The 14,102-nt window shown below is 34.2% G+C and overlaps 2 protein-coding genes across 2 annotated transcripts; both read right to left on the bottom strand.

The window, feature by feature from the left end:
- Nucleotides 424–7,098, bottom strand: LOC109342126 (GBF-interacting protein 1-like). The gene is made up of 9 exons (XM_019580157.1): nucleotides 6,820–7,098; nucleotides 5,994–6,037; nucleotides 5,261–5,360; nucleotides 4,643–4,775; nucleotides 3,441–4,030; nucleotides 3,046–3,280; nucleotides 2,454–2,751; nucleotides 1,256–1,702; nucleotides 424–1,140 (listed from the first exon to the last, which is right to left on the bottom strand). The coding sequence occupies exons 1-9, from the start codon at nucleotides 7,013–7,015 to the stop codon at nucleotides 850–852; spliced, it is 2,334 nt and encodes a 777-aa protein (XP_019435702.1). The 5' UTR covers nucleotides 7,016–7,098; the 3' UTR covers nucleotides 424–849.
- Nucleotides 8,512–12,890, bottom strand: LOC109342125 (oligopeptide transporter 5-like). Its single transcript, XM_019580156.1, has 7 exons — nucleotides 12,748–12,890; nucleotides 12,076–12,515; nucleotides 11,715–11,812; nucleotides 10,112–10,684; nucleotides 9,751–10,018; nucleotides 9,472–9,654; nucleotides 8,512–9,329 (listed from the first exon to the last, which is right to left on the bottom strand). Exons 1-7 carry the CDS (start codon nucleotides 12,806–12,808, stop codon nucleotides 8,709–8,711), a joined length of 2,244 nt encoding a protein of 747 aa, XP_019435701.1. The 5' UTR covers nucleotides 12,809–12,890; the 3' UTR covers nucleotides 8,512–8,708.

Here is a 14,102-nt window from a genome sequence, read left to right as displayed (position 1 = left end):
ATTCACTCACTGTGACATGTGTTTAATAGTGGAAAGGAAGATAGAGGACATATTGAAAAGAAATAAATACAATAAATTAACATAACCCAAGACACATGTGAAAACTGTGTATTTTCTTGTAATAGGGGCCAGATAAACAGGAACCAAGGGAGTAGAATATCAGACAATGTAAATCATTCCACATACACCGTCACATCCATGCATAATCAGGCAAGGCTTCTGAAGAACTTGAATATTTAGTACTGCAACCGAAGCCACATCTTCTATCCCAAATTTTATATTACCGCATGTATCTCTTATTTCTCATTGGTCAAAAGAGTAAAACATGAATTTACATTTTCATACCATTAAGAAATAAGTGGTACATAAAGTAGTATACATATTGGAACAGAAGATGTACTCCACCATTAAGCCAAATCACATAAAAAATGGATGTCAAATTCTCATGCACCAAATACAAGTGTATTATTCAATGTTTTCTGCTATTAAAATGTAATATACAGGTGAGACATCAGAAAGGAAAAATTGGTAAAACTCACCTACTCACTCTATTGAACTCTTAGTATAAATATCACTAGGAAATAGGAATAGCTAATTTCTTATAGCAATTGTTAAATGTTCATTCTTTCTGCAAGGGGCAAAAGAACAGGTAATGAATGCTAAAAATAAAAGGAAAAATGAAACCCGCAACTAGCACCCCTTCAAAATCGTCAGTAGCTCCAAATATCTCGCACCATAAAGACTACTGGTTTTTTCCCCTCATTCTTCGGCCGCATCTCTTATTTACACTTCAGTACAGGCCATTGTTCCATACTACCTGGATCTGAAACCAAGAACAAGTATTCCAGCCTACATATTAGAATTCCAATTGATCTGTGCAGGCTGAGGCTGCTGCTGATAAGAAACTGAAGGGGGGCCTACATTTTCAACAGGCCCGGCCACAGCCTGAGACTGTTGCAAAAGGGTCGAAGGTGAAGCTACGGTCTGCCCTGGCTGATAGAGGCCGGCAAATGCCCCATGACCAGCCTGTGTTGGAGGGAAGGTGAAATGTCCCTGGGGAATTAGATTGTATAGAGGATTAACTTGCAAACTGGATATATCTTGGCCTGGTGCAGGTATCCACATAGCAGAGCCTTCACTCTGCCAAAAAAAACATGTTTAATAACTACAGCAAGTCGAAGAATTTGGATTCATGTGACAAGTTACAAACACAATAAAAGCATAACAATCTCATATTTTAAAGAAGTGAACCAACCAGCTGTCCAGTTGTATAGATCTGGTTTTCCTTTAACCGAGACACTGCAATATCTTCATTCCCTGTGGAGCTTCCAGTATTCACTGTAGGACCAGCTGCATACCCGAAAGGTGGCGTGATAAATGATCCAGAAGGAATGCCGATATGCGCTGTATTTCCTGTGTCTGCTCCAGCCTTGAATTGAGGGACAGGGAATTTAATCCCGGCAGCTGCAGCAGCTGCTGCTGGTAGATACATGCTGCCAGCTGATGGCTGTTGAGGGAAGCCGTTGGGGCCTAAAAATTGGTGCATTGGAGACACATAAATTGGGGGGTAATAGTGACCATAAGGGAAGTAGTTAGTAGGGTAAGGTGGCCTGAAAACAGAAACTGACTGTGGAGACACAGGTATAGAATTCTGCGAAGGTGGAGTTTGGCTAGGGCTAGACACGGCCTGAGAACTAGCACCCTGCAATATGAAAATAATAAAAAGCACAAGGTAAAAACAAAAGCATATTAAAGGGAGAAAAAAGTCAATTGCAAATCCAATAATTTTAAAGGAAAACCAATAATATTCTTCAAAGAAAATAAAATGCAAAGCTGAACTTGAACTGAGATATGTCCTGGATAATCTCAACATTTCAATTGCACTTAATAAAGCCTTTACTTTTAAAGATATATCCCTTTAACTTCTGAATTCCCAGAGAGTTTAATAATTGTGCACCGACTGTGTAAAGGTTTTTAATACAAGCAATACATCACTAATCACTCACCATTCATATGTTAAAAGATATCTACATTTGAGTAAAATTCGTACACATAAACGGTGGATGATGCACCGACAGTATAAAAAACTTCACACTTTTCAGTGCACTACCCTTCTTTCTCATTCCAATATCCCAATCATACAATTCAGGGAAATCAACAATGAGCAAATAGCTTTTAGTATGAATAACAACAAAAATAATACCCTAAAAGTACAAGACAAACAAAAGCAAACATAAGAATTTGATTCTTCCCGTCAGTGAGTAAATTAATTTCAAAGAGGAGTTGTTAACCTCTCCCACTCGATGAGTGAAAAGAAGTTAAAAACAAAAAACTAAAGGTCAACAACAAAACACCGAACCAAAAAGAGTGTTTTAAAGCATAGGAAGACATAGTTTTAATAAATATCAGGTAAACAGAGATCGTAAGAAAAAATAAAAGATGGAGAAACTTACAACAAAGTAAGGGAAGAGTGGTGTTTCTTGCACTTGAGCCTCAGTTCCCTCAAATTGCACTAGCTGAGTCCCTAACATGGTGGGCAAGAAATTCAAACCATAGTTTTGAGCACTCTGAACAGTCTGAATGGGATGCCCCTCAGGGGCCAACAATGCCTCCGCCTTTGGCTGATCGTAATTTGAGTCACTATGAGTTATAGAATTGCCTACTGGAGCTGGTGTCTTTTCAATCAAATAAGATGAAGAATGAGGATAATCAATATGATCTCCTTGTGCAGTCATGGACGCACTTATGTTGCTACATCCAAACATAAAATACTATCAGTACGAACATTACAGAAGCACACCACAAATCAAGTAAGCCACTTTCTCTGAAGAGAACCTTTCAACCTTTATGACACAACTTTAAGTTAGATTCTAGGTGTTCCTTAATGGAGAAGTTTGATAGGTCAGGACAAAGTTAAGATAACCCAAAAGTACATAATTAGTTAATTACTACACCCATTACAAACTAAAGCATAAAAGTAAAAAAAAAATTGAGACATCTGCATTTTAAACAGAAAGTCACACAGGATGCATATGAATCACAAACCTAGAAGTAGCAGACTCATCGTTCCCTAGAGAAGATTCAAGAGAAGCAGTGTTGTTGTATCCACCAATTCCACTGTAAGATCTTTCATTTGGGCCGGAAGTATCAAAGTTTCCAAATGTCAGACCACTTTTTAGAGCTTTTGGTACTTGAAAATGGTTTGGAAAAGTAACATGTTGCCTCAACTCAGCTGAAGATTGCGAACAAGCTTCTGTAGTGGAAACCTCTGTGACATTGGCTGTTTCAGAAACATATGCAAAGACCAGAAATAAATCATCAGAAAATTCTAGAAAGACTCCAACCGAAAGAAAAAACAAAATATCGGGAAACAGGATACGTAAAGCAATCTTGTTACTCATAACACATAAGAAATAATAACTCTAGAATGGAAAATTTACTTGGAGGTGGTTGGCTACTGCGACTTGAAGACAGACTTGAAGAACCATTCAGGGATGAGGGTTCTGATAACCAGTTACTTTCAACTTCGTTTGACTTCTGTGATGCATTCTTTTTGCTTGTTAAACTCAAGGAACCAGATTTCTCATTCTTGGATGCTGGTAAATCATCAGCTTTATGAAGGTCTTTGTTTCCTTTAACATGATTTGGTCCAACGGATATCCGGTTACTACCAACTTCCCTATTAATAGCACCACTGACACCAGGCTTTTGTGAGTTAGGTAGTCCTAGCACAGGATCAAAAGAAGAGGAATAAACACCAGATACAGAAGCTGAAGTTTGAAGTTGATCAGAACTTGACAGAGACTTTTCTTGGTCAAGGCTGGTAACTGAGCTGAAAGTCTTAGGGGGAGAGGCTGCCACTGTAGCAGCAGCTTGAGGTTGGACACTTTCTTCATTATCAGTATTATTAGCAACTGAACTGCTTTTAGGGACACTTGTCGCACTACCTATGAGAGATTGACCAGCAGAACCATGGTCAGGCTTCCCATTGGATTGATTTGCAGTGCCCTGGGGTGCAACAGCTGAAAGTCTGCAATTGAAGAAAATCGATTTTAACGAGGATACATGTAACTATAAAAAGAGTAAGCAATGACACCAATATTGACACTAGTGTAATACTAATCACAGACAATGAACTACTTCATATAAAAATGTGATTTTTAGCAATCCAATGGTAGAATCATGAGACATAATCAAGTTGGTCATGCAAGGCCGAAAAGGTTATCAGCATATCAAAAATCAAGTGATCAATCACTTCTTCTATTGCAGACATATCTTACTATACACTAATCAAGAAATAATAGAGTACAATTTTTAATTGGCATGAAATTTAAGAGTTTTATCTTCACACTATGAAATTTTGATTGAATGCTTAATATTGTGAAAAGTTTACACTATAAAGTTTCCTTAGCAGTACAGCTTTGCTATGAGATTCGGATAGAACTTAAGGCCCAAGCAAAAAAAACAATGACATTGGTTTCCGCCTTTCATTCTTTTATTCTAATGTGTCTTCTTTTTCCCTTTATAATCAAATAAATAGGAAACAAACAAGCCTTTTATTTCCACCATTACGTTTTTTCACATAATTGGAATTAATCTGGTGGCATAAACAATTTAAAGGAAATGTAAATGGAACTGCAACCTTGTGGCTTGAGATGCTGTATTAGTTTTTGTTTTCAGCAAAACTGGCTGAGTAGAGGGTGCATGACTTCTCTCTGCAATGTGATTGACTCCATTCTCCCTGCGAATAGCAGGGTTTCTCATCCCACCACCATCTAAAAAAGACATACAAGCAGGACAAGGTAAACAACTAACAAGCTAGTAAAGTAGCAACAAATTTGCTGTTTCACAGGACTGGTCTCTGTGTTTAAACAATTCATAGTTCTAACTGTCGTAAAAAAAGAAATTTGCAATAGCATCAAAAGCTAATAGGTTGGAAGAGAGTGCTATTGTATCTCATCCTTCTGGATCCATAAGGAACATGGTGTTTTCGAGCCCATACAACATCAAAATAAAAGCATGGTTCTCAAAATTCGGATAAAATATTTTAGTGATTAGTTATTTTGTGAGGGAAGTTTCACCTAAAATGAAGTCTTTAAGAAAACCACATAAAATTGAAGACATCCTAAAAGTATGTTTTTATTTTAGAGAAAGATGGTTTCTCCGGTGACCTTTCATGGAAATTGGTCTCCACAATGACAGATTAAATCAAACCAAAGCCTAAAATGAAGAAAATACTGAAAAAATAGCAAAACTATACCATGAAAATTGGAGGAATAGCCCCGTGAAGCACCCCTTCCTCCTCTCCCTTGTCTGCCCTGTTTTGACCTAGAATCCTCAGAAGCCCTGCTGCTCAATCCCTGCAACGATCAACTTAAACTTTAGCCAATCAGGGTTAATAAATGTTGCAAGTACATTTACTCACTCACATATATAGTTACAAAAGCGTACACACATTTAATAATCTATATACAAGCAACTACAAACCAAAAGGCATGGGTCTTTTACTCTTGGCAAATGAGCAAATAATGTTGCATGATTACACCCTTGTTAACAGGCAGAAATCAGATACCTACTGCAAACAGATATGTTCAGACATTCTTCAAAAATGGGGATCTTAATATAACCTAAACAAAGAATCCTACATGTCACAGCTGATCAACTCACTAACATAAGTAGTGGATGTCTGCACCACAGTTACAAGGAACGAGGCATGGATAAGGGTATGCAGTTTATTTGGGTATACGGTTTGCCACTTTTTAGATCATTATTATTGTTATTATAAAACTTCCTTTACAGCGAACCTGGTGTGTAGTAGAATGGCAAATTTGACATTACATAAGATTGATGAACAAAACTAGTAACTATTGTCTGCGCTATGCGATTTAGGTATGAAATCAATCTGATTCAGCAACTCAACTTTCGTGAGCAGCAGTTACACATCAGATGAAATATAATATTATATAGCGGGAAACAGGGAGAAAAAATCTAACCTCCTTGTTTCGGTCACGTCTCCTTTTCACCTCATGAAAAGTATCTGCAAACAGACAAAAAATTCAATACATTAATATAAAGAATTAAAGACCATTAAAATACAAGGGTTGTGTTAACCTCGGCCCTAATTAAGAAGTCAAGATAAAGTATATATCAATTAGAAAACTAAGTCCACTGTCTCTAAGTATTAAATTCATCTTCTCTCAATACAACATTACTCTTTTAATCTTCTAATCCTCCACCCTAGGGGCTGATTTAAACATTTTCCAAAACACAATGGAAACTAAGAAGTGTGATAGAAAAATTTATTTTCAACATACAAGTCAAGATAAATCATAAATGAGTAAGAAACATATATTGCTTAAGCCATTAATTAATAAACGGGTGTTACATGAGAGCCAGAGAGAAATATTAACAATGACAACTACATTAATTTAAATACTTCAGCAAATTACTCATTACACAAAGAAACCCTACTAAGATGAACCTCATTATGTGAGTTTAATGTCACAAGTATAATTTCCATGTTTTCAATGTTGTTTCCACACATCAAACATTATAAAAAAGAATCAAACTTTTGATGCTCCACAAGTCAAACCCAGCTCCCCTCAGTATAAACCACAAAACAGTAAAGAACATTCATTAAAAAAAAGACTAAAATTAATAGCATGAACACTCAACTTCAAAAAATCACAAGGTTTGTTAATACTATTGGTAAAGCTTCAAACTTTCAAGCAAATAAAACCTAAATAGACAAAAAAATGAATACAAAGGGCAACAATAAAAAGACCCAAATGCAATGAAAAGGAAGATATTGTTTTGTACCTAAATAGAGAAGCTTCTGAGCGGTCTCATTGGGATCCATGGAGCAATCGCGGAGGACGGCGTAGATTTCATCGTCGGTGTGTTGTTTTCCGGTGATCTCCCTGATGTTGTGAATGGTTTTCCGTACATTGTCAGGGATCGGAACCCTATAATTTGAAGACCCACCGCCGCCACCGCCGCCGCCGCCGCTGCTCATGTTTATTTCCCTTCTACGTTGTTGGGGACAGTGTGAGAGATAGAAATGAAGGTTAAGGTTAATGAGAAGAGACAATCATCAATACTAACATCATGTTCATAAATATTTTTTAATATTCTAATCCTCCATTTTTTTTTTTTTACTTTTTTTTCATAGGTATTATCTCAAGAAAATATCAACAAGTATGCGGGAATTAACTTTGTATCTTTTTTATCCACAAGACTCGAACAAATACATTACTCAATTTGAATCAAGCATATACCACTTGAACTAGCAACCATAATAATTACCACCATTTCATATTAGGTTATTTATATAATTAAACTATATATATATTGTTAATGTAAAAATTTATATATAGTGAGTATATTATCTATTATTTACTTATATTATTTTCTTAACAATGATAATATATAAAATGTATATGATGTTATTATATTTTTTTTTCCTCCTAAAATCATTAAAAATATAGATAATATATGAAAATATTGATGATATAGATAAGTTATGTTTCATAGTACTTATGGTATTTACTAATTATAAAATATAGATTTTGATTTAATTTTTTTGGAGTTTAATTATTAAACACTAAGTTTTCAAGAGTGAGCTTTAAAGAGAAAATATGAATGGTGGTATGTTTCTCATTAAACTTGATTATACTACTATAATTTTATTTTCTAAAGTTAATGACTATGAGGAATTTAGGCTAATAGCCTTTGTAATGTTATTTACAAATTGTGTCTAATGTTATTAACAGGTTGAAGTTGATTTTACCTAATTTAATATTTGAATCTCAAAATGCTTAGTATTGACAAATATATTACGAATATTGTTTTAATTATCTATAAGATTATTCACATGTTGAAAAATAAGAGATTAGGAAAATAAGTTGATTTTACTCATGCACTATATCATTATAATATTATGAGCACAATGTAAGAATATTCCAGGAATAAAGTCTTTCACATGTTCATAACAAAGACAGTAATAATAATATCATATGCACTCATTCAAAGCAATTGCATGTATATATATCATGTAGGTTCATCTCTAATTTTTTGAAGCATTAGTTCAGAAGAAAGAGCTTAATATGATATAATTGAAACTGCCATATGATTAATTTGATCTGATTTAAATTCCAATTTGATTTATAAAATCCTGATTATTTTAATTCAATGTAACACACAAATCATAAATATTAGACTGTGGATATTATATAAATATTATATAACAAAGGTGTAAGCAATTGGGCATTGTTAGACCGCGATTGGAGGGCTCCAACCACCAAGGAGTTCCATTGTTACAGGGAAGAATGAAGAGTCACAAGTGAGACACCACATCTTGAACCAAAATAAGTCATTAGTTTCATGTGTGTTTCCTTCTTATAAACTCTTTCATTTCTCTCTCGTATATTCAATGTGAGACTTCACACTTGAATAAATCCAACAGGAGGGAAAGAAAGGAATAATTAGATGGTTCTACTATACAAGCAGTAGGAAGTAGAAACCAAGTAAATATTCTTCATTTATATTTTCCTTTGTACATTCTTTAATGACCAATATGTAGTAAAGGAGAAGAGAAATAGTTATATGCAAGGTTGATATTAAATAAACTTATATATAAGATGTGTCCTAGACCATTAGTTTGGGTACCCTTAATTACTAGTGAAGGTGATCAAATCCTAATAAAGAAGTTAGAGAATTGGGCATCCAGGGGCAACTACACCAGGAGCTGTAGGGCACTTGGCTAATGGGCAGTGATCATCTGCTTCAAGACCCCACCATTTTGGACCATATACATTATAGTTTTGGAGGGTAAAATAGAGCAAGACACCGGTGAAAGCAATTCCAGCATCTAAACCAGCCGAGAGGATGTAAGTATGTCTAGCCCACCATGTCTTAAACTTTTTGTACACATAGAAATTGAAGAAAATTCCGACAATTCCCCACATGATATAGTTCACTGCTCTTGCCGGAGGAATGCCACCAGCGCCTCCGAAGATAATTGGCATGTTGATGAGCTCAATCCACTTATGGTTAGGGAATTTGCGCGCGAGTAGCCATACTGGAAGTGGTGCAAGCAGACCAACTAGGAAGAACCAATTTAACTCGGGGTAAACACCTTCCTTAGTAAACATTCTTTGTGGCCCTACTACTCCCCATATGATTGAAGCATTATAAAACACAACATCGCCCGGGCATGTCCACGGACTCCCCTCTGGCAACAATGTTTCATCACAAATGTTCTCAATAGATGTTAGAAGCCACCATGCTGTGCCAAAGTACATACTTGAAGCAACTATTGTGCCCACCAACTGAGCAGAACAAAAGAGATTAACTATGTGAGCATTAAGTTGTATATAATTAAAGTCTAAAGGAACTAACTATTATTTGTATGAAGATTGAGTTGATAGATTTAGAATTATTCTTTTTGTGAAAGATACATCCACTTCTTACCTGAGCAATGAACATAGATTTTGGAGGAATTTTCATATAGTGGCCTAATTTGAAGTCACCAAGAAATCCAAGCGCTTGTGACATGCTGATATAGCCATAAGTCTTGAATGCTACATTAGCAAGAGGCCTTCCTGGATATATGTATCCAATTATCAACTCTGTTATCACATTTAGTCCTGTTTGCTGCACCAACAAGTTACTATATATTCAGAAATACAAACAAACTTGGAATCAATGTAGAAACCAAACATGACACTAATTATTACATGACATTATTACCATGTTTGTTGTTGCTTGAATGACCCCAACTGGTAAAGTGAAAACTAATGCAATTCCTAGAGAAAGTAAAAATCCCCACCATGGAAGTTGAAGTTGCTTGCCAAAACCTTCACAAGCTACCAATGACATAATAATCATTAGAGCCAATATTGTTACATACCACCATTCAGGGACTTGTTCATAGTTTCTCTTCATAATTCTTGTATGCACATCTCCAAGTTCTCCTTTTACTGCACTAGTTGTCTTCTTCCATAATTGCCAAATTGTTCTTTCAAATAGATAATCACAAGAATAATTAGTTACATGATTTAGTATACAAAATGGAATATATTACAAAATGAGGGTACCTAAAGATACTTACTTTCCATGGAAGAGGGCAACATGCGAAAGAGTCGCGGTAAGAGTTGCGAAGCTCAATCCATACTCTAATGCAAATATGATACTAAGATGGAGTTTGCTGTAATTGTTATAACTACCCATATCGATGTCAAAAGTTTTTGTATTCAAAATCCTGGTAACGTTATATCTTGCGCCAGTCGAGTCGAAAGTACGAGCACTAATGAGGGGAAACTTTTTTGCATAATATGTATTGTTCCAATAGCATAGGGGAATGACAACATAGATAAGTAGCGCGAATCCGACTAGTGTGTTGATGATAGCAAAGCCAGGTACAGCTAAAGGACTTCCTAGGAAGCCCGAAACAGTGTTCCAATCAAGACTAAATGAGCCAATGCCAAGGCCATACATTCCTGAACCAATTTGTTGTGCAGTGATTGATTTTTTCCAAATCAAACATACAAAGGAGATAGATGTTAATGCTTGGAAGAAGTAGCCTGGAATGATGTAATAAGCAAAGCTTGATACAAAGACAAGGAAAAAGAATTGTAGCCTTGTGTTTCCTCCTTTAGGCCTACTTTCTTTTTCATGAAATGCCCTGACATTCAATGCACGAGCTCCTCAGTTAGTGTATTCAAAGGGATGTCACAAGACAAATAACTTTACCATTGAGCCGACATTTCTAAATTAAATGTGTTGATTTGCATTAATATGTGTGTGGCATGACTAGCTTGTTACTCATGTTGTACATGATTTTAGTTCATTAACTCCATAATCTTGACTAATTTTTACAGTAGAGACAAACTAAAATGATTCAATCATATTTAAAAATTAATTGGACATAATTATATTAAATTTTAAATAATACATAATACAATGTAAAAATAAAATATAGAAAATACAATGTTCGGCCTTATATTATATTCACAAGGCCATCAATTATGTGACTATAGTGGATAGACAAAAAATGCAATAGTTTATTATTTGCCTTCGGTTCTTAACATGTGTTTGTTGTTGGATTTCTATATTATAATCTGTGGTCATTCTAAAATTTATTGGATTGTCAATAATTGTTTAACTTTAGTTTATCAAATATTTTCTTTCTTTATTTTGGAAAACCCAACCAATGATATTAAGTGAGAGAATGTAGTTAACAGCTAAGAGCCACACATATAAAGAAGATGCTTATAGGAAACTTTATAAGATTATAAAAAGGGAGGAAAAAGATAACAGAAAATGTTAATAACACACTTTTGAAATTTAAGGTTCTACACTCATATTTTATATCTCAATCAATTAAATTGGCATTAGGGGACAAATTAGTCTCAACAAATTGCATATTTTTCTGATAAAATTAGTTGACCTTTTATTAATCTTGAAAGTGGATTCTAGAAGGCCAAAAAAACATAACACCTTTCAATAATTAGTTATATGTTTCTTACCTCCACCAAATATTATTATACCATTTGTAATGTCCTTTAACTTCATTCAACAAACTTTGAGCTACTTTTGCAAACAACTATAATTTATTAGCTCATTACACATCTTTAATTTTTCAGATACAATGTCACAGTCATAAGCTAGTTTTGTTATGCAGAATCTGAATCTCTTATGCTAACATTGAATACCTGAATAGAGACACTTGTACCAGGTTTGAAGGCCACCACATATAAGGAGAATCAACAAGAAATTTTCTGAATATCCCGGCCCATCCATACCCAAGCATCTAAAAAACAATAACATATAATTCATAAGGTTAATTAATTATTGTTGGACCAGACTGCAACCGGGGAGCGAGTCACAAGTGAGACACCACGTCTTGAACCAAAACCTTAAGGCATTAGTTCTATGGGCTTATCCTTCTTATAAAATCTTTCACTCCTCCCCGCATATCCAATGTGGGACTTCACACTTGAATAAACCCAACAATTATTCTTCTAGTTAATTAGTTCAGAAAAATATAAGCTTATGATTAATAATATAATTCACCTGTGTTGAGATTGCTAACATAAAAGCAGCAGCAGGATGAATTCCCCTATGATAGAAAACCTTAACAATTGTGATGATGTTAATGGCATAAACACCACTAGATCCAGAACTTGCAAAGATTGTGATAAGGGCATGTTCTTTCAAAGAAAAAGGTCCTGGATTTAAGGTAAAATACCATTTGGTTAATGGTACTTGGAACCTTCTTGTTGGAAGTGTTGCAGCCATGAGTTTTCCAAGTGGGAGGGTAACAATTTGTGCTGAAACTGAAGAAAGGTATAAAGGGTTGGTTCTGAAGCTGAAAAATTGGTTCACAAATGAAAGGAGAAGACATGATGCAAGCCCAAGAAACCATGTTCTGAATGTTAGTGCTGGTTGTGTTGGATCATCTGTGATTGGAACTGTGAGCCTCACTTGTTCAATAGGAGAATCATCAATCTCATCTACAACAACATCATCAAACTTTAGCATAATGCACCATATAAAATATCATAGAATTATAAGCATATGAATAGTGATTGTATTCGCGGTTTCGGATACTCCAAAAACCTTGTAGTTCTAGACAAATGCGGTTGTGTTGCGTCCTGATACGTTGGGAAATGTATATAAACAATAATGGTAGCATAAAATGAAGATGTTTGAAGGATTTGTTTGGAATAGGTAGTTAGCACTTACCAGTTACAGGCACATTGGAATGATGTTTGTGTTGAGGAACATCTTGGACAACCCCATCCATTGCAATAGGGATATCCTTCAACACCTTCCTTACCCATTCCTCCTTTTTATAGGACACTTGCTTGCATTGATAAGAATTGAAGGGTATTCATTTGTCATGCTTTGTGGGGTTCATTCATTGGTTTGATGTAAGCATGACCCAATCTTTGGACAACATTGTGCACAATGATATAAGAGAGTTTGAATCGAATATTTCAACTAGTATTACTTTAAAAAATCGAAGATGTAATAGGATTTAATCTACTTTGTATTACTAAATCAACTTCTCATTGGTGAAACATACTATAATATACTCATTTCTTAAAAAAAAGGTGATTTAGAATCATTATTTTATTCCACATATTTTTTTATTTTAGAAATTCAATATTTAATTATAGTTTTCTTCGAATTATTTTATTACATCTTCAATTTACTCATTCAAATTTTATTAATTAAATTATTTAAAGAGCTCATGGTATATATTGAAGAGGTAACATGTTGAAAGGACAGGTTTTCTAACTTGTATTATAGCACTCCCCAATTTTGGGTTTAATGTATTCTTTCTCCTGAATTCTAATACACGTAGTTTAATTGAAATTAATTTTTTAATTTATAATGGAAAATGATTGACGTAAGTAATTATGAAAATAATATAGACATATATCAATTAACACCTACAAAATTTTACATGAGAGTTTATATTAACGGTATAAGAGTTATAATGTTCTATCAATTCATCATCTACCTTTCATTTTTAATTATTGTTGATTCTTCAAAACAAAAAAAAAATGAATAATATATGATATTGATTGTGTATAAATCTTTAACAAATAAATATTATACTCATGTTATATTACTTTTTTAATCTCTATGCATAACTATGACAAGTTATTTAAATAACTCTAACTTAATTTTTACTACAACTATTTTTATTTTATTTTTTAAACTATAATAGGAGTAAGTTTTTTAAATTTATCTTAAATATTAATTATATTTAATAATTTAAATTAGTAAATGAATCTAAATCATTAAATATATCTAAAATTATTAACTAAAATAAAAAGTAAATTTAAAAATCTTACTCTTAAAACAAATGAATATCGGCTCAACCAATAAGTGTATGAGTGTATCCATAATATTCGTAGATCCGGGACCACTAGTAATGAGAAAGCGGTGCTTAATGCAGTAGCTCTGACGCCACCCTCACGTTAATATTGTCTCTAACACTGCCACTGACTACGACTACACCGACACTTTTACATTTTATCCCTTCGATCTTCTTTTTTTTATGTTTCCCACGTGTATTCTTGTATTAT

This window comes from Lupinus angustifolius, chromosome LG02 (genome assembly GCF_001865875.1).
Source record: "Lupinus angustifolius cultivar Tanjil chromosome LG02, LupAngTanjil_v1.0, whole genome shotgun sequence".
NCBI lineage: Eukaryota > Viridiplantae > Streptophyta > Magnoliopsida > Fabales > Fabaceae > Lupinus > Lupinus angustifolius.
This window is presented reverse-complemented; position numbering and strand designations above follow the sequence as displayed.